Source organism: Bombina bombina, chromosome 1 (assembly GCF_027579735.1).
Source record: "Bombina bombina isolate aBomBom1 chromosome 1, aBomBom1.pri, whole genome shotgun sequence".
NCBI classification, from domain to species: domain Eukaryota; kingdom Metazoa; phylum Chordata; class Amphibia; order Anura; family Bombinatoridae; genus Bombina; species Bombina bombina.
Genome location: NC_069499.1, coordinates 291,864,017 through 291,889,634, shown reverse-complemented (window position 1 = coordinate 291,889,634; position 25,618 = coordinate 291,864,017). Strand labels below are relative to the sequence as shown.

General features: G+C 39.4%; 1 protein-coding gene across 1 annotated transcript in view; it reads left to right on the top strand.

Annotated features, from left to right (window-relative positions):
* LOC128645221 (glycerol-3-phosphate dehydrogenase [NAD(+)], cytoplasmic) overlaps positions 1 to 25,618 on the top strand; it is a 147,460-nt gene that overhangs the window by 112,113 nt on the left and 9,729 nt on the right. Inside the window, exon 7 of the mRNA XM_053698046.1 lies at positions 10,325 to 10,431. Coding sequence (XP_053554021.1) covers positions 10,325 to 10,431 — 107 coding nt within the window. The remainder of the gene's footprint in view (positions 1 to 10,324; positions 10,432 to 25,618) is intronic.

Genomic DNA, 25,618 nt, shown 5'->3' with positions numbered 1-25,618 from the left:
CCAAACAAAGTTTGTATTTGCTCTACGACGGCTAGTGGGCTTAGCCTTACGCTTTTCGCAGGTACTTCCTGCTTTGTCAGAGGCATGCCAACTGGCCTTTGACCACCTCTTTATAGCGTAAGTGGCTTTAGAAACACCCTTTCTCATCCTACTTTTCTTTTATTATTTGTTACATTGTCTCTTACTCTTCCATTTTGTTTTTGCAAAGGGAAAAAGTGTCACATTCTATTTGTAAAACCACGAGGATTGCACATTTTCCTGTTGACGCTTCCTAATTGATATCCCCGTATTTCATCATTCTCATAGGTAAAGCGTAGCCGTATTTAATTATTTAAAAAGTTACATTTGATAAGCATACATACATAAAATTAATAGATAAATGACATTAAAAAAGAACTAAATTAACAACATAAAATACTTTTTCTTAACACATATTGGAACCTAGTTAATAAATCATTTGGTGCCTTATATTTATAAATATTAATTAAAGTGATAATCTTTCATTGTATTAAATCTGTCACTTTTTAAAAAAAGTCCCAGGACTGAGTAGAAGAGAGTCTTATATATAATAGAATGGACAGTGTACACCTTGGTCATCTTAAAGTCTTACCTTAGATTAAGCTGCAAATATCCTCCAGCACATTTCTATATCATGCAGCAAGAATGGTAAAAAAGTTATTTTAAAATGAATATTGTTTCTGGCCACTTTGAAATGGCTGCCAAGCTCAGCCCACTGATGACATAATGATCTGGGCTGCATATGGCATCCAATCACAAAAGGCTCACTAGTTGAATTCAACAAACTGTCAAGGCTATTCAGCAGAGTGTCTAGTTTCAGCCCAGATTGTGATGCCATCAGTGGGCAGAGCTTGACAGCCATTTCAAAGTGGCCAGAAACAATATTCTTTTTAAAATAACTTTTTTACTGTTCCTGCAGCATGATAAAGAAAGGGTGCAGGAGGCTATTTGCAGCTTAATCTAAGGTAAGACTTTTCGATGACTAAGGTGTAGGCTGTTCCTTTAATTAAATGTATGGGTTTTATTTATGACAATCACGCAGCATCTCGATTAACCTTAAAGGGAGATGAAACAAATTATTTCTTTCATGATTCAGATAAAGCTTACAATTTGAAACAATTTTTAAATTTACTTCTGTTGTCAAATTTGCTTTGTTCTCTTGGTATTTTTTGTTGAAGTAGAAGCAATACATTACTGGGAGTTAGCTGAACACATCGAATGAGCAAGGCATATATGGGCCCTGCTAGCTCCCAGTAGTATTTTAGGATTAACAACTTTTCTTAAACAAAATAAGGGAGACCAAGGAATCTCCAATTTCATGTAGGAAATTGACAAATTATACAGTAGTTACTGAAAAAACACTATTTTATGGTACAACTAAATGCTTCATACAAATCATCTTCATTTACACAGTCTAGCTTAATAAATTCAACAACTTTCTGCAAATTCTTTTTATTATTTAAGGCACAGTGAGAGTAAAGACATTAAACTGTCACATAATATCTTCTAGATACCACCGTACCACTTCTAGATACCACACTGGTTTCAGGTGTTTTTAATTATGATAATTTATATGATTGCTTAACCACGTTTATTTATTTGAAATAATTTTTATTGTCTTTTGTACAAACATGGATACACGGATATAAACATTTCACATCTTTTGTATATGCAAGACAATACAGCATTTGTTCCAGTTTACATTGTGTGTTGAATATCTGTGACAATGGAACCGTATTCCCCTACATCTGTCATCCTGTACATATAACAAAATAAAACCAAGAACTTAAATAACCCCCCCCTGCTCTTAGAGAGCCTCCCTCCCTCCCCTCCTCCTCTCTCAGGTGGTGTCTCCAGAACTCTCTTCAAGATTATTAATATCATGTAAGGAGTATGTGCCTGAATATAACTCTTCTGCTAAGTGTTTCGAGAATTAGTCTGGGTGAAATTTCTGCCTCATAGAATCTCTATTCTACTCTTGGAGAGTCACTGTCGCCCCCGTGTCTCCTTCTGTCAGTCCTGTACTACCACTGTTCGAAGTTCCACCCTTTTTAAAATCCAATAAAACCAGACCTTTTGAAACTGTTATGACTGTCCTTGTGACCATGCTGCCATTTCTGACAAAGTATGGGTATCCTCTATTTTATCTACTACTTCCTGCCAGGTGGGAGTCCCTACTTTCCAGTGTCTGGCGATACAAACTCTCAAGCATGTGCAGAGAGTTCTGATAAGCCTGTTGATTGTCTTGTTAAATGGTCTCACCCTTTCATGCAATAGTGCTTGTGTGATTGTGAGTGTTATGTTCCCATCCAACAAGTTCCCTATTAAATCTGAAAGTTTCTTCCATAGAGTCTGAACCTTCGAACAGTCCCACCACATGTGTCTGAATGTCCCTTGTTCATTGCACCCTCTATAACATTTTCCATCGTGCGCTAAAGCATAGTGTGCTGTTCTGACAGGTGTCAGGTACCATCAAAATGCTACCTTGATAGCGTTCTCCCTCAAATCTGCGCTAACCAACCCCTTACTGGTGTCCCATAGCATGTCTTCCCATTCACCTTTCTCCTTTTACTTCCTCAATATCCCTTTCCCACCTTTCCATCAGTGGTGACTTAGTCTGGCATTTAGCTTTTTGAATCATTAAATAAATTCGTGAGATCAACCCTTTCCCTCTGAACGGGGCATTCAGTAATCTCTCGAGGTCTGTGAGTGGACAAGACTGCCTACGCGACATGAATGCATTTATCGCAGAACTAACCTGCAAATATAAGTACCAATGTAGGTGTTCCGGGTCAATTCTCTCTTTAACCTGGTTATATGTAAGCAATTTTGAGTTACATAGGAAGTCCGCCACCCTATAGAGCCCCTTATTTTCCCATTTACCCAATTGCCTTCTCAACTCCCTAGAGAGTAACAATTTTATGGGTGTCAGCAAGGAATCCTTACCACACAGTTTCAACCCTCTCGTGATTCTATTCCATAATCGAACTGCTTCCATAGTTATTGGTGACTGGTAGACATTTGTTTTACTGAGGTACCCTGAGTCCCATATGATGTCTGCTGCCTTATTACTTCCCGCTAAGTCCGCCTCTATTTTTGGCCAAACCAATTTGCTGTCCCTTTTCGCTAGGATTACCACCTGAGCTAGTCTCGATGCCTGGTAATATTCTACTAAATTCGGTACTCTCACCCCCCCTACCTGTCTGTGTTGCTTCAGTAGCTGTGTCGCTATCCTTGTCTTCCCGTCTCCTCTCAAAAATTTCACTAAGTCACCCTGTAGGGCTTCTAGTTCCTGCATTGGGATAGCTCGAAAAAGATACATTAACCTCGGGAGGACATTCATTTTAATTGACATAAGTCTCCCATACCACGAGAAACTACCTTTCTTCCACCTCCCTAAGTCATTTCTAATAGTTTTATAAATGGGGGTATAGTTTATTTTGTATAGATTTGATACATTGTCACTCAATTTAATCCCTAAATATGTAATGTGACTTTTAGCCCATGTGATTTCAAAATTTACCTCTATCGTTTTTTTCGTGTGTGGTGGAAGGCCAATGGACAATGCTTCACATTTTGTGTTGTTAATCTTATATCCTGACATATCTGAAAACTCCTTCAAAATCTGGTATAAGTGTGGTAACGAGTTCAAAGGTTTGGTTAATGTCAATAGAACATCATCAGCAAATAGCATCAATCCGAGGATGCCAACTGAACTCCCGATATGTCCCTCAAGTTCCTAATATATGCAGCAAGTGGCTCTATACATATAGCAAACAGCAGGGGCGACAAGGGGCACCCCTGTCTGGTGCCATTTAAAACATCGATTTTCCGTGATATGTAGCCCGCCGCTCCCACCACCGCCGTCGGCCCTGAATAGATTCGTATAAAGGCTCCTTTAAATCCCATGACTTCTAGGACTTTGAACATAAAGTTCCAGTCTATCCTGTCGAACGCTTTTTCGGCGTCTAGGGACAGGAACATAGCTGGTGTGCCACTGGCCTTCAAATAATCTAATAAAGTGATAGCGCGTCTCACATTGTCCGGGGCCTCCATATCCTGTATAAAACCCACCTGGTCTTGATGGATCAAAAAGGGGAGTATCGGCTTCAATCTATTCGCCATGATTTTGGCAAAAAATTTTAAATCGTGATTTATCAGGGAGATCGGCCTGTAATTCTGACATAGTTTAGCATTTTTCCTTCCTTTTGGTATCACTATGATCTTTGCTTGCAATGATTCCCCAGGTAATTCCCACCCCTCCAATATGCCGTTACAAAAGTTGACTAAGTGAGGCAGCATTTCCTTCCTAAAAAGTTTATAATATTCTCCTGTTAGACCGTCTGGTCCCGCTGCTTTCCCAATTTTCAGATCTTTGAGTACACCTAAAACCTCCGAACTCGTTATTTTTTTATTAAATCCCTCCAGATCTTCCTCCCTGACACAATTTAAATTTGCTCTCTCAAGAAATTTAGTAGTCTGGGCAGTGATGTTCCCTGGCGCCACCTTCTTTCCGTCGTATAAATTCTCATAATAATGGGCAAAGCTATCTGCTATTTTTTGCGGGTTCGAGGTGACCGAACCATCCTCTGTGTATAATTTGGGTATTGAAAATAATTTATTCCTTTCCCTCAGCTTATATGCTAGATATCTATCTGGTTTGTTCGCGTAAACAAAATAGTGGGCTCTTACCCTTAATGCAGCCCTAACAGATGCTTCGTTCAATATTGTGGCTAATTGTTTCCGTTTGGACCCCAGTAATTTGTACGTGCTAGTAGAGATAGTATGCTGGTGTTCCTTCTCTAAGTGTTCAACTTCCTTTTGCAGTGTATCTACCCTGGTGGCCAATAGCTTATTCTTGATCAATTTTTCTTTTATTAATAACCCTCGTATATAGGGTTTGTGAGCCGCCCATGTCACTAGAGGGTTCCTAACTGACCCATCGTTTATGTCCCAATATTCTCTAATGGCCTTCTGTATTCTCCCATGTATCTCTGGGTCCTTTAAAAGAGTCGGATTATATGTCCATGACCTTTGTCTGAAAAAATTTATAAGTCCCGATAATTCCAAGGTTACCAGGGAGTGGTCTGACCACACACACGATTGAGTGTTTCCCTTCACCAAATTAGGTGTTAGTATTTGGCTAACAAAAATGTAGTCTAACGTGGTGTATAATTTATGGGCTGGGGAGTAGTATGTGAAATCATGTGATAACCTGCCCATCGCCTCCCAGGAATCTACCAGGCTATGTTCTTCTAGCGAACTTTTAATCGATTTTATTATGCTATTGTGTCTATGTTGTTTGCTTGTTAGTTTTTGGGATGTCGATTCTACTGAAGGAGACATGTTTACGTTAAAGTCCCCAGCTAGAATTACTCTAGTTTGCGACCATTGTGTGAGTAATGTGGACAGGTTGGTAAAAAAAGCATTTTGAGTTTCATTGGGAGCATATACATTGCATAAAGTTATCTGCAAGCCCTGAATAGAGCCCTGTACTATCACATATCTCCCCTCTCTGTCAGTAATTACCTTGTCCGTTACCAAATCAAGGGATCTATGAATTAGGATTGAGACACCTCTCTTTTTAGTGTCTGATGTCGAGTGGAAGTGTTGTGGGAAGTGTTGTGACCAGAATTTTGGAACCGTCGCTTTTATAAAGTGTGTTTCTTGTAAGAAAATTATTTTAGCTTTAGTTTTCAGGTATTGCGTCATTGCAGTCTTTCTTTTGGTGTCTGAATTAAGGCCCCTCACATTATGTGTAAGTACAATTAAGTTGTTAGACATCCTATTCTATCTCCACCTTACGTCTTTCACTTCATCCTCCTCGCAACTGAAAATTCTGCTTTTAATATGAGAAAACATTAGGACCTTAATGTGTTTTACACCCCAGCCTACCCGCCTCCCGTCCCAGACTAATAGATCCAATTCCTTACTTTTTTTCGGCACCACCCGAGAGAGAATAACCAATAACAAACAACAACATAACATAAAAACAATAACAATTCCAGTATTAGTTGAACTTTGCATTACTGTAGATTGAAGAATACAATTAAAAATTAAAAATTAAACAGGCAACCAAACAATTCTGACTTAAAATATCATTAGTGGCGTCTTGGTATAAAGTTCTGAGGCACATATAGTCTATGTTATGTTTTAGTTATGACAGTACAAAAAGTTCGGTTTGTCCCATATTGTAATTGCAGTGTACCCGCACATAACCTCTATAGATGCTACCTAATGTGGTTAGATATAGCTTGAAAATCTAAATACATTTCCTACCCATTGGAGCATTTCATTTATTTCAATATCTCACTATAACAAGAACATTATCTTTATAGTCCCGTTCAAGTCGTACTTGCTGTATAACCTGTGGAGAATAAATGAAAAGGCAAAACATACAACTTATGAGAATATATACTCATCTGTCCGACGGTCTAGGAACAGCCAACCTCAGCTTTTCTTGTCACATAGTCCTGAGGTGTTTAGGTGGTCCGATAGCTCCCATGAGCCCAAACTGTATTTGTCTCTAAACAACCTTCGTTCTTGTATCAAGTCTTCCTCTTTTTTTCAGGTACTTTAGACCATTTTTTCTGAAGGGGCTTTCTGTTACCCTCATCGCTTCCAGTAGGTGTTCTCTGCTGCTGTAGAGTCGGTGGATCAAGCTTTAATTTTCTGCAGGTTTCCAGAATCTCCTCTGGGTCTTTGATAGAAAGGATCTTGTTATCCCATGTAATATGCAGTGCGAACGGAAATCCCCATCTGTAGGGTATCTGATTCTTTCTCAATAGTGATGTTAGTGGTCGCAGTGCCCCTCTCCTCTGTAAAGTCCTCAAACACAGGTCTTGAAAAAATTGGATGACATTTCCTTGGTATTTAAATGTTGGATTTCTGCGAGCCGCCGCCATTATTTCTTCTTTTTCCTGAAATCTGAGCATCTTTATTATAATATCACGTGGGGGATCTTCTCCTTTAGGTTTCGGGCGCAGTGCCCTGTGAGCCCTCTCCATCTGGAATTTTTCCTCGCCTCCTTCCCCTGTAATGCCCTGAAATAAGTTAAGTAGATATGTATTCAGATCTTTCGGGTGCACTGATTCTGGAACCCCTTTCAGCCGTATATTGCAGCGGCGGCTGCGATTCTCCAAGTCTTCTAGCTTATCATGAATCTCCTCCAATTCCTGCTGTTGTGCTGATGTTTGAGTCGTAATGTCGTTTAATCCTTCCGCCAGGGCATCACCAGATTCTTCGAGAGAATTCACTCGAGTCCCCAGTTCACCCACCTCCTGCTTCAATTCTGTTAAACTGGTTGTGACTGTGTTTTGTAAAGCCTCTATTCTGTCTAGTAGCTTCTCAAAGTTTGCAGCAATGTCCTGTTTTGATACTAAATGATCCAGGTCCGCTCTTGTTAGTGGTTCTTGATTCCTAGGACCTGTCTGTGAATTCATATCCCTCTCTTGTTCTGCTTCTGATTGAGGTGACTGAGGCTCTGGAGATCTCTCCCCTCTCGCAGCTTTGAAAAAAATGGGCGCTGTGGGTTGTTTGCCTACCGGTGTAGCTTTCACGTTTCTTTTAGAGGCCATTATTATTTCTTGTCACCGCTAAGAAGGGCTGCTTGTCACTAGCTTTTGCCAATGTAAGATGTCTAATGTACTGTCCCCTTAAAGGTTTATATTAAGTGCCGAGGTTCTGTGTAGCTTCAAAACCTGTTGCCATATGACTCAGGCCCTCTCTATGTCAGATGTGACTTTTGGTACAAAGCATCTAAAAGTCTAATAGGTTAGATAATCTCTCCAGGAGTGAGGGAGTTCCCGCCATGTAGATGTGCCCTTTTATATGCTTCCCTGTGGCTTATGTAACGGTCAGGGAAATATACATGCTTCTTTAGTCTGCTATTAAAGTTCTTTTCCCTGCCTCATTAATGCCTCATAGAGATCGTATGCACATTTGTCTCCACTGGGAAGTTGCCCTTAGTATCCTCGCCTCTCACTTCACATTAAGTTCACAGGCCCGCTAATTCTCGAGCGCTGTGTTTCTTAGCCTCCGATTCCCAGTCATTGTCCCCACAACACCTTGCAGCCTTATTGCGGTGTACACCGCAGCTCAATCTTTGGCTTTCTACTTGCCCTTGTCGTTCTCAGGCTTGCGCCACGTGGGTATCCAGCATGGCCGCTGACTCCTTCAGCCGTGTCTTTCCTGTCGGTTTGTCTCCGTGTCAGATCTTGCTAAGCTCCGCTTAGCACTATTATGCAGCTACGGTTGTCCGGTCTCACATCTGTTCAGTGTTTAGCAGAACTGGCTGTTGTTACTAGTTGCCAGACGCCTCAAATTGGTTTAGTTGCCTGGAGCTCCTAACTTATGCGGCCATTCCGCTACCCTTCCAGGCTCCGCCCCCTTCACCACGTTTATTTAAAGGGACATGAAACCCAATTTGTTTCTTTCATGATTTAGAAAGAGCATGTAATTTAAACAACTTTCTAATTTACTTCTATTATCTAATTTGCTTCATTCTCTTGATATTCTTTGCTGAAAAGCATATCTAGATAGGCGCAGTAGCTGCTGATTGGTGGCTGAACATAGATGCCTTGTGTGATTGGCTCACCCATGTGCATTGTTATTTCATCAAAAAAAGATATCTAAAAAATGAAGCAAATTAGATAATAGAAGTAAATTGGAATGTTGTTTAAAATTGTATTCTCTATCTGAATCATGAAATCATTTTTTGGAGTTTAGTGTCACTTTAAATACTCCTTTCGTTGTAGTCTATTATGCCTGATTAAACTTTTATTAGTAGCTGAAAAACATGTTGCATTTTATATAAGAGGTTAATCATCGTGACTGTCCCTTCCAAGTTTATTTTAAATATTTGTTTCTGATTTTTCTTTTTACTCTGACTTCTTTTGTGCTGCTGGTTAAAGGGACTGTGAACACCAATTTTCATATAACTGCATGTAATAGACACTACTATAAAGAAGAATATGCACAGATACTGATCTAAAAATCCAGTATAAAACCTTTTAAAAACTTACTTAGAAACTCACAGTTTAGCAGCACTGTTGATAAGGTTATCCTGGGACACCCATTGAAGCATGAGCAAGCAGGAGTCTGTAGACATCAGTATACATCTGATATTTGGGGTCTTGGTTAGCAGTCCAATTCTAGCCACAGGCCTGCGGTAATTAAATAGCACAGCCTGCGCTATCAAGAGCGCCCCATTTATAATCTGGGTCACTGAGTTTTAGCCTGCCTTGCAGCTGGTGTAATGTCTGTAAATCATGTCAAGGCATAAAAAGTAACAGGAAGTACAGTTTATTATAACCTGTTGACTTTTTTTTTTTACTAATGGATTTTGATCAATCATAAGTAACAACATGGTTGCTGGTATCTGTTGCAAATAATTGAAATATGATTAAGATCTTGCCCTTTGTGAGCAGACGTTAAACAATTTGGGGCCGATTTAACAAGGGCCGAATGGTCCCTAATCGCCCTGTTTCCGCACGAGCCTTCAGGCTCGCCAGAAACAGCAGTTAAGAAGCATCGGTCTGCTGCTCCTTAACTCGTCCACCTGCTCTGAGTGGCGGACAGCAATCAACCCGATCGGATACAATTGGGTTGATTGACACCCCCTGTTGGCCGCGAATCTGCATGGGGCGGCATTGCACAAGCAGTTCACAAGAACTGCTTGTGCAATGTTACATGCCAACAATGTATGCTGTTGGCATTTAGCGATGTCGGGCAGACATGATTCATGTCCACCCACCATTTGATAATTCAGCCCCTTTGGGTGAAAGCAAATGCCTAAAGTTCTTCAGGGGATATATGTTTGTATTATTCTGCATAGTAAAATGGAGAAATATAAATAACTGTCATATTGGGAAATGCTCATTTTGCCATGACAGTTTATTGACCCTTTAGCTTGCATTATTAAACGATTCCTATGCATTTATTTATACAAATAATGGTATGCTTTATAAGCAATCACAGGGGGTGCTAATCCCTTATATTCAAAGCATTGACTTGGATGTAATTGTCCTGAGCTTTTGTGTTTTCATAAATGAAGTATATGACTTTTAATTACCACATCTGCTCTTTCCCTATGTTTATGCTTTCACTATGTCATGGATAAATGAATAGTGTAGAACGCTTAAGAGACAATTCATTTATATTTTTTATATTTTCATTTATCTCGGCTTCCGTACAAATATGAGAAATCTATTAGCTGAGACACGATTGGTTTAGGCACAGACAGGGGCTGCTTCTATACAACTGGGCTTATGCTGACATATTGCTTATTGTGCATTGTTGTTTTCAGTCTATTGAGGAGCTGGAAAAGGAAATGCTGAATGGTCAAAAACTGCAAGGCCCTCAGGCTTCCCTGGAGGTGTACAAAATTCTGAAGCAGAAGGACCTGATCGAAAAGTACGTGGATTTATTTTTTTTATATATATTATGTTCTCTGCCAAGTAGTAACGTATTCTGTCAATATTGTATTATAAATTATTGGAACACCAACATTTAAAAACCTAATTACAATATTTCAATGCAACAATTTAAGGTACAAGGAAGTGAAAATCAAAACGTAGCTCCTTTTGCATGAGAGCATACTGAGGTAGGCTTAGGAGTTTGCATGTAGTAGGCATGTGCATATTTTTGTATTCATTTTAGAGATGAAGACCAATTATGGATGCATGGATGCAGGCGATGTCTTTTTACACAATAAATCTGGCGCCAAAAAGAGCTGCATGCTACTGGCTGCGGCCATATTTGGAATTCATTTTAGAAACAGTGCCCATGCTTAGGGACATGAAACCCAACATCTGTGATTCAGATACAGAATGCAATTTAAAAAAAAAGTTTCCAGTTTACTGTTATTATCAAATTTATTTTGTCCTCATATTCTTTCCTGAAGATGCCTGGAGCACTGTAAGAAAGCTGCTGCCTTCCAGTGCTCTTACAATTGTATAACGTTGTTAAAAGCATTATTGCAAAACTGCTGACATATAGTGCTTCAAACACATGCACTATCCTGAGTCTGCCTACCTGCTTATTTAACAAAAAATACCAAGAAAACAAAGTTAATTTGATCATCGAAATCAACTGAAAGTGTTTTCAGATTTTACACTCTATCTGAATCATGAAAGAAAAAATTGGGTGTTATGTCCCTTTAATAAACGGCAGTGTGTTTGCCAAAATGTTTCTCACCGTGGTATACAGGTAGCTCTCAAGACCTGTGCAAACTCCCAAGCCCAAGGAGCTAATCAACCAAAATAAGGAGGGACATTTCATTATAGAAGTAAATGGGATTTCTTTTAATTATATGCTCTATCTTAATCACATTTTTTTTATCTTCCATGTCCCTTTAATATTCTGCATTTAAAATGGAATTTAAAATAATTATTTTCATTAATTGTAGCCAAATCCATATTCAGTTTTACACTAATTTAATCATATGTTAAATCAACATAAAAATGCAATTTATAAATTGTATGCCGTTTTGTTGTTTTTTTTTTTTTTTTCATTCCACGATCTTGATAGTTATTTTTAAACTCAGAGAGACTTTTACCCAAATAATGGAATTGTACTTTATTAATGTATTATACTTTTCACAAATTGAGTGATATTGTATGTACTTTACAGGGTCCTTTCCCTTTCTCTCTTTATATCTCCCCTTTCTGGGCTAGTGTTGCACGTTTGTAGCGTGCGTATTACGAGTTGAAAGTAAACACGTTCGCTTGAGTGCAATTGAATTTAACGTGCGTTGGGTTAGTGCAACTTCAGAGCTCTGGTTAACTGTTATTCGAAACAAAAATGTTGCACAAAAACTTAAAAAAATACATTTAACAGTAGTTACACTCATAATAACACTGTCTAATAAAAAATATATTTTTAAAAATTGCATTAAAAAGTTATAGGGGGGGGGGGGGCGGAGCCAGCTACTGAAGCAGTAAGACGTGTTTTTCTGCAGCTCCAGACTTTCTATTATAGATATATGAACTAAACCAAGTATATTAGCTTACAGCTATTCTACTGCTCCATAGAACATAAGAACTATCTATTCCAACCTACAGATGAAGAAAGACATGGTATAATTGTGTTTTCTCTGCATCATACTTCATATAAATATACCACGTGGAGTTGCTCAGCTCCATTTTCTCACAGCTAACCTGCCTATCATGGATGCCCTGCTGACTTGGGAGCGGAAAACTGAACACCTACTAGAGAGGCATTATAAAGACTTGGCTGAAGACATTCTATCACTACTAGCTCACGTATCTGTATTTCAACTAAAAAGATCCGGGAAGGATGAGACACTGGCAGTTAGTGGGAGAAGCGACGACACAAAGAGCCCAGCTGAAGAGTGCTCTGAGGATTATGGAACTAAGCCAGATATTCAATGCTACAACATATGTGACAGTCGCTTAGATAAGCGGCGATCCCCATGTGAGCCCGGCAATTGTCTGCATAGTGCACCTACGCCGATCACAGTATGTCCGGCAACGGCTATTACTTGTAGCCCTCAGGACCCTACAGCTTCGTTTACCTTCCGCATGGAGGTCACTTCAGAGGAATGGGCCTGCCCGGGTCAGCTAAGGAGAGAGGAGTTAGATGATGCCGTTGGCGGGAGTCTGGTAAGAGAATGGAGGTTTGTACAGGGCCCGGTTACCTCCTCTGCTGTAATTATGCCAGGCATGGGGGAAGAGGCTGTAGATACGATGCGGCCCAGCTTGTTAATAGAGCCTACTATGAGAGCATTGGTGACCCTACTCAACAACGGAGCCTTATTTCTACAGTGTGAGCAACAGGTACATGTGCATTGGTCATCGGACCTCAAGACCGGAGTGGGGTAGAAGAGACTTTTATTTTTTCTCTCTCCCAGCTGCTATAATGTGCTGGAATATGATTGATCCGCATCTGTACCTAGCCATATAACCTTTGAATTAAAACAAGCTGCAGCAGATTTTACCAAAGCCACTGCCCTTACATTGACTGTTATATCACCTAAGACTTTCTATTCTTTAATGGAGCTCTACCTTGGGACACTGACTTTAGTTTCACCACTCAGATGACGACCGTTTGGTCTGATGTTCGATCCTTTAACGAGTGTGCCCCCCATTGACAGTTGTGAGCTGTATAGTATGTGTACCTTTGCATAAGATTCAGATTTTCTTTACAGGTGGTCATTATGTTAAAGGGTGCCTAGCTCCTACCTTATACCCTAAACCTCCTGACACACAGGTGCCTGCACTTCCCAGTTTGATGTCATAATTTGTACAGCACAGCGTAAACTGTTAACCTAGAATAATATGTTATGCCCTCTTGGTTAATATATAATGTTAAGTATGCTAGAACTGGTAAACTGAGAGACACTGCATAATATGAAATTTGTTACACGGGGTGTGCTGATTTTATTTTTCAGCTTTAATGTTCACTACTGGCCTCACTCCCTGTCAGTACTCTACACTGATTGATTTTCATGTGTCAGGGTCTAATTTTTCTGTACCTGCTAGAACCACTCTGGTTTAGGCCATTTAGCATCTACTGGCTTCTTAGTAGATTTAATGTGTGAGATGAAAAATGTTGACATAATATAAATAATATATATTTTCATAACTTTCTTTTCACCAAATCTTCATAAGTTGAACATGCACAAAAGAGCAACCATTGCTTAACCCTCAAGACCCATAGCACTCCCTTTTCTAGATATGGCTATATATACCCTGGCAAACTTTGAAGGCTTGTAGTGTCCTTACTATGACTGACTTAAATATATCCTAACTACTGTTATTTATCTACCCCTTATTTTAGCTCGCTATAGGCTTGCATTTTTGAGGATTATATAGCTTTCTAAATGCAGATTCTCCTCTTTAAGAGGCTATGTGTTTACATAACCAAACTATACCTATACTGACTTACTATTATAATAGTATCTTATATTTTCAGAATAATGGTGCTCGTGGTCATATTACCACTGTCTGATTGCTGAGCTGCTGATGAAGTCTACATTGTTTATTATACTTAGCATATCTATCTTCCTATACTTCGTATTGCAGCATATATGTATGTAAAGTAGGAGACACTTACTTACCTTAAGTATTAACACGCTACCCAGCCCATGGCACCTGTGTGTCAGGCACTATATATATCCTAGCAAAATTTTCCTATTTAAAGTATTAGTACTGCTGCAGATCTATACGTAGAGGTATATGCTTTCACCTTCACATACTTCATTTATTATATATAGCTCAAGACATATATGGTTGTTGTTCATTATCTAAAGGTATACCGGTGCTCATATTAGGGGCACTACCAACAACCTCTTATGTACCCCAATTTCACAAAGGTCTTACACAATAATGCCCCACTAGGGGAAAACCCCAGCTTTTGTTACTCACTTATAGGATACGTGATATCTGTATATTTATCCTTGGTACTATCTTGCTATGAACACTTATATTCCTATTGGAGATGTTCTCTTTTGTATTATATTATATTGCATCATATCTATGTATGATACTAGTCTGTAGTGTGGCCTCAAGCAGTCCCCCTAGCAGTCTACGACTATTAACCCATGGGTATGTGATAGTTAGTATTGTACTCAGGTTATAGCCGCACGCAGTTTAGGCTACATACATAGTATGCTTTTAGTTAAATTTAATCATTGTTATATTTTACATGTCAGTTTCGCTCTATATCCCATGCCACATGTTATACAACGATAAATAAGTGACCATGTTCATTAACATTTCTATGGTCTCTCGCCCCCCCACAGTAGTTGACCATAGCTATTTATATTGCTATTGTTTCTATTTCCATCAAATAATTTAAGTATGCTATAATACTGTTATATAGACATATTACCTGTATAAGCGGTGCTTACCCGCTGACAATTTCCTAATTCCCCCCTTGCTTTTTATGAAACTCTTGACATTTTGACCCTAACTTTAACAATATGAAGCGTTCAAGTACAAATTACTTCAGAATTAAAATGGGTCTATATGGTAGCTACAGTGCTCTTTCAGAGCGCCTTTTTAACATTATGGCCTGGAATAATAGCTACCCATATTATCATATAAAAAAACAAAATGAGGTTTTCAGATGTATCTTGGCATTCATTATATATATTTTATTTTTTATTCTTTGCCTGTTATATTGTTATTGCGACAATCATTGCCTTGCTTTGAAACATGTATGTGCCATTGTTTTTTTTGTTGTCATTATGAAAAACCCTCAATAAAAAATTAAAAAAAAAAAAAAAAAGTTATAGGGGCTCAAAGATATGACTGACAAACATATATATATATATATATATATATATATATATATATATATATATATATATATATATATATATATATAAATAAATAAATAAATACACAAGGACAAAAAACTTGCACTCACTGGTCTTTTTTGTGAAATATTTACTTGACAAAAAACTGTGACGTTTCGAGGACAATGTATCCCCTTCTTCAGACAACGCATGCATCAAACAACAGTGACTTTATACACTACAACTAACAAACCCCTCCCCCCAATTAGAACAAAAAAAACGCCAAACAGGTTGCTATGGTGACCTATGAGTTACAGTGTAAACATTATAGTGCTATTGCAATATTAAAAGATTTACATGAGCCATCCCAGCCCCTAAATAAACAGTGACTGCCCAGGTGCTATGTAGGAGAACTGTGGTAGAAATGGACACCAATGTGGAACTCACACAGCCCAAAAGAACGGAATGACAGGACACACTTAGTATTAAATCAATTGCTTTCATCTCCATACATATCAGATACAGAGCGTGTGTTAAAATCAGCATTAGAAGAAGGGTAGAAACTCACCAAGTGGAGACATAACACTGATCGCTGCAGACCCACATCGCTGCATCAGTACACAACGCCGTGGAGGGGAAACCGGAACTGCACCGGCCGGTCACGTGGGGAGCAATGTGCCAATCACCAGAGTTGTATACTGCTGCCATGGTGATGGCTCGTACCGGACCGTGCATACAGAAAACCAAGTGGCTAAAACAACAAAGTGGTTAACAATAAAAGCAGAGGCTGATTGAGTATATACATAAAGGGCAAAGAACAAGGAGGCATAATCAGAGCAGGCACCACACACGGAACACACTCAAACAATACCAAACTTACAAATGTGGATAGATCCCCAAGCCGTCAAGTAACCTGCAACAAGACCTTACATACTAAAAAAATAGTATCCATTCAGACCGAAGCAACAGTAACCAACACTAGCGACAGACCAAGGTTACATGAGTAGCAATCGACCAATCACACATATTGTATATGTAGTCATTGTAACAGCTCATACCTAACTGAGCAGTGCCTTTATTAACTATAAACTTGCCGGAACAGCTAAGGGGCACCTGATACTATGTTAGAACATGACTACATATCCAGTTACATAATTAGATAAACTTGAAGCAAGGAAAGAACAACCACATACAGAGACAGGCCTCACGGATATGACTTACAGGCAAACCTCTCATTGTTATAATATGTGTAGGCAAGGGGAACCCACACGGCCATAACAGATAGCTATGTTAGAACACACAACTCCCAATCAATAAACCTACTCTACAAATGGTAGGTCACATCAATCTGTAAGTCGGCACCAGCAGCAGGCAATACTCATATGTTGTGCAGAAGTACTCACAGACAGAAAAAATTGGAATCAAACTATAGTCCCAAAATCAATCCCACAAAGGAAATCAGTAAAACTATCCATCAGAGCACACATTCTCACAGATATAGCTCTCATACGGCACGGCTCATTACTCCCCTATTCAGCACCACTTTCATAATGAGAGGGAGTGATTAATAGCCAAATAAGAACATGCAGATAGCAAGTAACACTAGCCACCAGTAGGGAATGTGATAGAGAATAGGCCAAAGGGACTACATATACCAGCACATAGTTAGTAAAAATGAGTAATAGTTGGATGATACATGGACTCTCCTGGTCCGACCCGAATGGTTCAATGGTCTTGGCACTCAGCAGGCAATGTCCACCAAAACTGGATACATAACTATAAGAAACAATGCCAGTCAAACATCGTATTTAGTCCATGGGGTGTTCAACCGGAAGATCCACTTGGCTTCAATCTGTAGGAGAAGTGTATCTCTATCACCCCCCGCCTCAGTGGGGAGACGTGATCTATTAGGGTGAATCTTAAGTCCTGGAGTCCGTGTCCTTTTTCCACAAAGTGCCTGGCTACAGGCTGGTCACTAGAACCCTTTTTGAGAGATGACCTATGATTGGCAAACCGAGTTCTGGCGTCATCCGTGGTTTTACCCACATAAAACCGCCCACAACTGCAATTTAATAGGTAAACCACATGTGTGGTAGTACAAGTCAGTACATGCCTGATCTTGTATCGCTGGTTGCGATGCGGATGGCCAAAAGTGGCCCCTGGAATCATAGAATTGCAGGTGGTGCACCCGAAACACCTTTAACACCCCAGTTTCTTTTTATGTGACAACCACGTCTCAGGTGTGTAGCAATGGATTGGGTCAGTCAACATAAGGAGATCTTTTAGATTCTTGTCGCGTTTGTACCCCACTCTGGGATGTTGCCAACCACTAAATGGAAGTGAGGGGTCACCTTGCACAATGTGCCAATGTTCTCTCAGTGATTTTCTCGTGGAGGGACTATAGATGGTCGTAAAGGTCATTCTCTGCTCATCTTTGCTCCTGAATGTAGTCAAAGCCGTGGTCTCATTTTCAGCTGTCAATCTGCTCTGTTGAATCAGATGGGGATTGTATCCTCTTTGTGTGAAGCATTGCTGCATTTCATTTAGTTGTTTGTATCTTCTAGCCACACCACTGTTATTCCTAACAGCCCGACAAAGTTGAGCTTTCGGGATTGCCTTAAGAAGTGCTGTTGGATGGTTGCTAGTGGCATGTAAAATTGAATTTCTATCAGTGGGTTTTCTAAACAGAGAAGTTCCTAATCGACCATTCTCCATTTTGAAGATGTTCAGGTCTAGGAACTCAATACTTGACGGATCCTGTTTCAGCTTGAACTTTACTGGGTTCGCAAGGGAGTTGAGATGCGCAAACCATGACTCCAACTCAATTGCTGTACCACTCCAAATGATCAATAAATCGTCTATGTACCGTTTGTAAAACAATACTTCAGGTTTCTGGTATATCCCCATCACCGATAATTCATAGTGCTCCATATAGATGTTGGCTACTGAGGGGGCCACGTTCGATCCCATGGCCGTACCTGATATTTGTTGGTGGTACTTACCCTCAAACCTGAAATAGTTTAGCCGCAGGCTCAGATCTAGCAATTTTATAAGGAAATCCCTAGAAGGACCAACATAAGGATATTTGTCCATGGTATCAGACACATGCTGTTTCCCTGCTTCATGCGGGATGATTGTGTATAAGTTGTCAACGTCTGCCGTAGCCAAAATATACGGCTCTTCAAATGTGATGGTTCTTATATCTTCAATAAGCTGTGTAGAATCCCTTAAGTAGCACCTCATGTTCTTCACAAGTGGTTGTAAAAAGTGGTCCACAAAAATTGCTAGTCGGGAGGTGATAGAATTACGGGCAGAGACGATGGGCCTACCAGGAAGCTTTTCCAAATCTTTATGAATTTTGGGAAGTGTGTACAGAATTGGGCAGACTGGATGTTCAATCTTCAGAAACCCAACTGTGTCTTCGTCAATCCAACCTTCATTGAACCCCTCTTGTACAGCCTGATCGATAAGTAGTTGAAAGCTCTTGGTAGGATCCCTGTTCAGTACTTGGTAGGTCTCAGAGTCACTGAGTTGGTGGTTGATCTCTTCACTGTAGTATTTGTAATTTAGAACCACTACCGCACCGCCCTTGTCCGAGGTGCTGATTACGATATCAGGGTCCCTAGAGAGTGTCATAATGGCTTCCTTTTCTTGTACAGACAAGTTAGTATGATATCTATTAGACTCATACCCCCTCAGATCCTGAGAGACCAATCTCATAAAAGTCTTAATACTGGCGTTATTACTTGGAGGGTCAAAAGAACTCCTTGTCTTGAACCTTTGTTGATCACCATCTGCAGAGTAATCTTTAAAAAATACTTTTAGTCTCAACGACCGTTGGAATTTTTGACAATCAATATAGTTGGTAAACTCATCACCCTTGCCCGATGGGACAAAACTTAGGCCTCTGTTCAAGACACTTATCTCTGCCATAGATAAAACTCGATCGCTAATATTCACCACTAAGTCCTCAACGGGACTGGCGATGGTTATTGTCTGGGTGGTAGTGGTGGCTTTCTCTCTCCAGCCTCCCCTCCGAATATGGGGCCTCCTCCTTGTCTTCGTTGGCTGGCTCGGGTGGTGACCCCTTGAAAAACCTGATGACCAGATGATTGGCCACCAGTTGCTCCACTCATACCCTGTGTTGCTTCTGTATCAGATCCAGAGCTACTGTCGACTGTTTGAAGAGACTGTTTCGTGTGGAATCTCTGTCTCCTACGTCTCTGAGGGAATGGTCTTCTGTTGTCACCACCACTAAGCCATCTATACACCATTTTTTCTTTGTGGTCCTCAATTACCGTTTGCAATTTCCTATTTTTAAATTGCACCAGGGTGTCCTTATATTCCTTAATCTGAGAGGCTAACTTGTCGAGCCATTGTTCTGAAGAGTCATCAATCATAATAGACACCTTATCTCTTTCCCATTCCTGAATCTCCACTTTGATTCTGTCAAGTTGGTTCCTCACCTCCTCTGTGACCAAAAGAATGAGATCTAGGGAGCATTTGTTGAGTATTGCGCACCAGCGCTTGCAAAACTCTGGGTTGTTACGTCCAATAGTGGGTTGGTTGCGTATCCTAAAGCCCCTTGGAATCATGAGCCTTCTGTAATATTCTGACAAATATACCCCATGTAGTCGCAGGTCAGCCTCTTTCTTTTTTAATTTCAACAATGCCAAATAAATGGCCTGTGCTGTATTGCCACCAGTAGTCACCTCCTCAGGATTAAATAAAATTCTGGCTGCATCATCCTCCGTGAAAGTGAGGGTCTGTATGTTCTCCACATCAGTATCCATTATGAGCTACCACAGTCCAGGCGTGGTGCTAGTGATTAAAAAGACTTTATTTGTTGTACTGTTGTACATTAATAAAGTCTTTTTAATCTTTTAATCAAGACTTTTGTGCCACAAACTTTTATTCACTTGCACACTTGCACCCCGATCCTTTGTTGGAGGATTGTTCCTTACAGCAATTGGCTATAGCTCTTTGGAGAGTTCGGCGGTAAGGAGATCACACCACAGACGCTGTCTTCCTTCCAGTTCAAGATCATTGGATACAGATAGCTACCTGACTTCGAGACTGCAGGAGTGGGAGTTAGCTGGACGACTCCTAAGAGTCCAGGATGCGCTTGTGACACTTCTCAAGTGTCTGAAATCCTGTAAGTAGTTTATTATCTGCTTGGCTGGCGTGTTTTTACTACTGATTTCGCACTATGGTGGCGCCTTCTTTGTTTATATCATTATCTATAGATTCGTTCGTCTTGGGCCACCAACAAGAGTTTTGAAGAAGCTGCCTGCCACCGCATAATCAACCGTTTACCAGCGGTTTGGGAAAGAGTTATATACTCCATATTGGCACAAATTTTGGACATTAATTTTGTTTGTCATATATTTTTGTCACTTTATTGTCACTATATATATGTATTTATATTGATACTGATTATAATCACATTAATTCTGTTGTAAGTTGTTTTGGGGTTATCACGGATAACCCATATCTATTATATTGATTTTTGTATACACTTAATTGCACATCACCACCATTTTATACACTCAATTTTATGAGTATTTTTGTGTGATTACTAGGAACTTTTTTAGTTCTGTTGTTTACACTGCTGGCACACTGATTTTTTATATATAGACCAACAAAAATACCTAACTATAGAACAAACTTGTACCCTACTCACCTCCTATACACACCATTTACAAGTGAAACACGGCAGGTGCGCAGAACTGTGCACACGTCATCAGGCAGCACCCGTTGCTTAGCAACCCGCCGTGTTTATTACTACGGCTAAACTCCTCATACTAAACTGTGTAAACAAGATCAAAGTGCATATTAATAAAAACAAGTCAAAAGCAAGAGGCTATATGCAGATCAAGGTAAGACACTGAGATGATTAATCCCCTATCGGCTGCAAAAAAAGGAGATACTGAGATGTTTAATCCCCTATCAGCTGCAAGATGTTTAATCCCCTATCAGCTGCAAAAAACTAAATTAAAGGAACAAGGTTTATTTAAAATATCACTTCAGAACAAAAAGCACTCCTTTAGAGGGCAATAACTGTCCTTACTTATACGCTATATAAGCTGCAATACCTTATCCTATGAGCATATACTCGAATTAATATGCTCCTTGGGACAGTGCAGCTAAAAGTGACAATCCAACAAAGAAAAAGAAACCAAAAGCAAAACCAAAAATAAACAAAGGATGAACAAAAAATAAAAAAAATAATAATTAATAAAAAATAAAAATAATAATGAAAAAATTAAAAATAATAATAAACCTAAGAAAAACAAATAGAAACAAATAAAAATAAATAAATGTAACAGTGAGGAAACTAGAAAGAAAGAAAGAGAAACATAATAATAAAAAAGAAAGAAGGGGGCGTGGCTAGGCAGCAGCCATACTAAGACGTGAAATTTAGGAGCTCTGCAAATGATATGACTATTTTGCAAATTATATTGCCTTTTCTGCGGCATTGCTATTATAACTAAGGAGTACAATCTGTAGCAGAAAATGCTGCACCGTTGGACATAAATATTACATATTCAACTCTACAGGGAGCCCTAATGTGGAAAGCTTAAGACTTCATACTATTTTTCAATAACCCCCCCCCCCCAGTTCTCTGGGTGAAAAGCTTTTAACTTTGCTATATCATATACCCGCTGTTAAATTGAAGATGGAGGAAGCCGGTGACGATATACACCAACTGCTAACCAACCTAGACCAAAAGATGAGCAGGCAGTTTGAAAGCCTCATGTCCCTTATAAGACACCCACTTCAAGAAACAACAGAAATGGAGTCTGGAGCAGAAGATATTACAGCACACTTTGTTCAGCAAAGAGCAGATACGGCAACCTTTTACCAGCGGCAGGAGATGGATGCACCAGCTTGTGGATCGCCACATACGGCAGAAAAGCCTAGATCCCTTACCATGGCATCTTTAATGGGGGATGCGGCCGGCCCCTGGGAAAAAGATGGATGCCATTTTGCTATGCAGCATGAGATCGCTACAGAGCGACAACGGATCACTGCACTGTATGCTACGGCAAAGGAGACAAGTGTCGGAGTGCTCCTGAATACCCCAATCTCACATTCAGCCTTCTGCTCTCACCCCAGTGTGGGGTCTCTGCTTCAGCCCTATAAGACTGATACTGAGAGCGTAGTTACCCACTCGGCCCTTAGAGAAGGAGTATCCTTGAGCTGCTTATCCATCCATGCACAGAGTCTAACGGATGGTCTGAGCTGGCAGAGCCTACATGCTATATGCTATTTCAAAGACGCTCCCAAAGTTTATTTGGCCTTGTTTTCATTGTCAAGCCGTGATGGAATAGGTTAACCACGCAAGAAACTAAGGGTAATGGAAGATGGCCTACCACGAGTTACCCTCTCACTTTTCATTTATGTCTTTACATCATACTTTTGAACAATAAGTTAGATAAGTCTCAGTTTGGAATAATTTTTAATAGACTACATGCTCTCAAGTACTCACCCCTGGGACTAGCCCCAATGACCGTACACTGCTGTCTGACATTACAGCTATCTAATATGTGATTTTTGGCATATGTACCTGTCTAGCTAAGTATATCATCAGACCCTGCTATATCTCCTTGTATTTTTATGTATAAATCGACATCTTGTGTTACAATTTTACCTGCTTGTGTGGGTGTCTACAAGAGGGAGCTCTCTGATCTACCCTAACCAGGCAGCTGTACTAAGTATTACCTTTTATCGGTGCTGTAAATATCTGGATTAGGTGGGAAAGGTTTTTTTATATATATATGCATACATGCTGATGGCTATTATTGTAAGTACTCGCCCATATTCAGTTTTTTTATTTTATTTTATTTAAGGGTACCTTTTAACATTTCATATGCCACTAGATGAGTTGTACCTTTTCTATGCCCCTGTTGCAGACATCTGGGCCCTTGTTAATAACAATCTTGCTGGCGACAGGTACTCTAGACTCACTACATACCTGTTCTCTGTATGTCACGCACAGTTAAACACTCATCCCTTAGTATAGATCCAGTACTGCCTATTCATATGTTACACTAAGAGGAATGTTTTGGTAACTGCAATATAAGGCTCACGATACTCCCACTACTTATATTATATAGAGCCTATATATTAGAAGTCAACCATATCGCTGTCTATGTGTCTCACATGCATATACTTCAGACTCCAAATGATTAAGAATAACCAAGACAATAGTATTGGAATTATATAGATTTATTGGTCATCGTTCCTATCATTAAGAGCAATGTGATTGAAATAGAGCTCTGTTTCCCTTACACTTCTACTTTCTAAAACTTCCCAAATAATCAGTATCCAGCGCTACTGAGTATTGGTATCTGTTTGACACTGTGTAACAATAGAGTTCTCTGCAAACTTGTGTATTCTCATGTATTATGGAGTTGTCTAACGTCACAATTTTCTCTTGTGGGTTATTACATTTGGGGAAAGCAGGGGTTTTAGGTATTACAGATATATCGGTATTTTAAATATTATAAATTACTATAGAACAAAAGGAACCCCGTGGGGAACCGAGAGCGGGGTGCGCTGACAGAAATATTAAATGGTGTAAGTACTTAGTGTCTATGGACAAACCATACTAATCCATGTGAGGAAATGGTGCTGTGTCTTCTGAAACAGTCAAATGTGCAGGCGGCAAGGCTCCTCTGATCTTTGGGAAAAAGGTATCTGTGAATTAGAAAAAAAGAGGGCGCCACATAGCGTGATATTGTTGACTCAGAACCCAAAATAGGTGATAGATGTTAAGGCTTACCAAAGGTAATGGCACCGTGTAACTGGTGCTGACAGGCAGGCTAACACTTTCAGTGGTTAGCACACTGGGTGGCCTCCGGCAATCTGTGCACAGGTGGTATTCAGTGTTTCCTTAATTGGCGTCTGTGCGGCTGCTAGCTGAGACGCTGCGGTATAGCAGAAACTTAGAAACCTTTACCAGGAAGGCTCAATACAGAGAACAAAAGCAGGCAAAGGACAACTTCCGTATATTTAAAATCAATAAATTTTAATCCATACAAACTGCTACGCGTTTCTAGACCATAAACCGGTCTTTTCTTCAGGCATACAAACAATGGATATAAATTCATTAAAAGTGTTAACCTTATAAACAATTAAAAAACGGAAGTTGTCATAGATTCCAAAAAAAGACCAATGAAATATAGGTGGTTACTTTGAATCTTATTTGTGTTAATCGGGCTTAGTCACCTGTATGCTCAATTGGCACCTGCAAATGGTTATCCAATGAAACACTCGAATATTCATCTCAATCTGCCACAACAAACTTGAATGTTCTAAAGTGTGCCTGCTCAAATAAATATAATAAAATACTTAATCTGCCTATGTAAACAATGTGTGAGTCTGAGTATGATCGTTTGAAAAGTATGTGTGACCCCATGTAAAAAAGGAAAATAGAATTGTCAATTAACAAAAAATCTTGTATTTGCATTGGATGTGAAGTGTGTCAATTTATCTTAATTCAAATCTATGGACATAGAGGCGTGTGAATGTATATTCGGCAAATGGTGTGTATTGAACATGAAACCACGATGTAATTTAATAAGTCACAACAAAGATGTGTGTGTTACACAAAATCGTGACCTATAAGTCAGAATATATTCTGAACAATACTTGATTTTGACAGGGTAAACTATGTAAGTTAGTTATAATTACAAATTTCTATGTAAAATGTAATCCTTGTGATAAACCACAACCTGTGAATAAAATTCTTATTGTATTCATCACTGATATGAGGGACTCAAAGATTCAAAATGTTATATAATCGTCCACAATTGGCAAATGAGACTGGACTCACAGCTCTGGATGTTAATACGCAGAGGTTCTTTAACCTATAGATTCTAACGAGAAATCTGTGTGTTCCTAAAGATGGCTTATGTTATGTTACTATAAGGGTATCTGATCTTACACTTCTTTTTTTCCACCACTCTAACAGCAAACACACATTATGGACTGCCATAATAGTTTCAATATGTCCCAGCCCACTAGACATCACTAACATAGGGATACATGATACATTAGGCACATTAGATCAAACACCAAATAGCATACAACAATAGCTGATGGTAAGAATGACTATACTTTATGTACTGTTCATTTTAGATATATCAGACCAATTTCAATATCCCGAGGTAACCATTAGATCTAGTTTTAAAAATTGGAAGAGTTGCCACAAACTCTCCGAACTAGGAGTTTTGAAGAATGGCCCAATCTTTTGTGAAATGATCAAAATTATTGTATAGACAACAAGACTATTAAATCATTGAGACTAATTTTTTATTACTAATGGTGTTT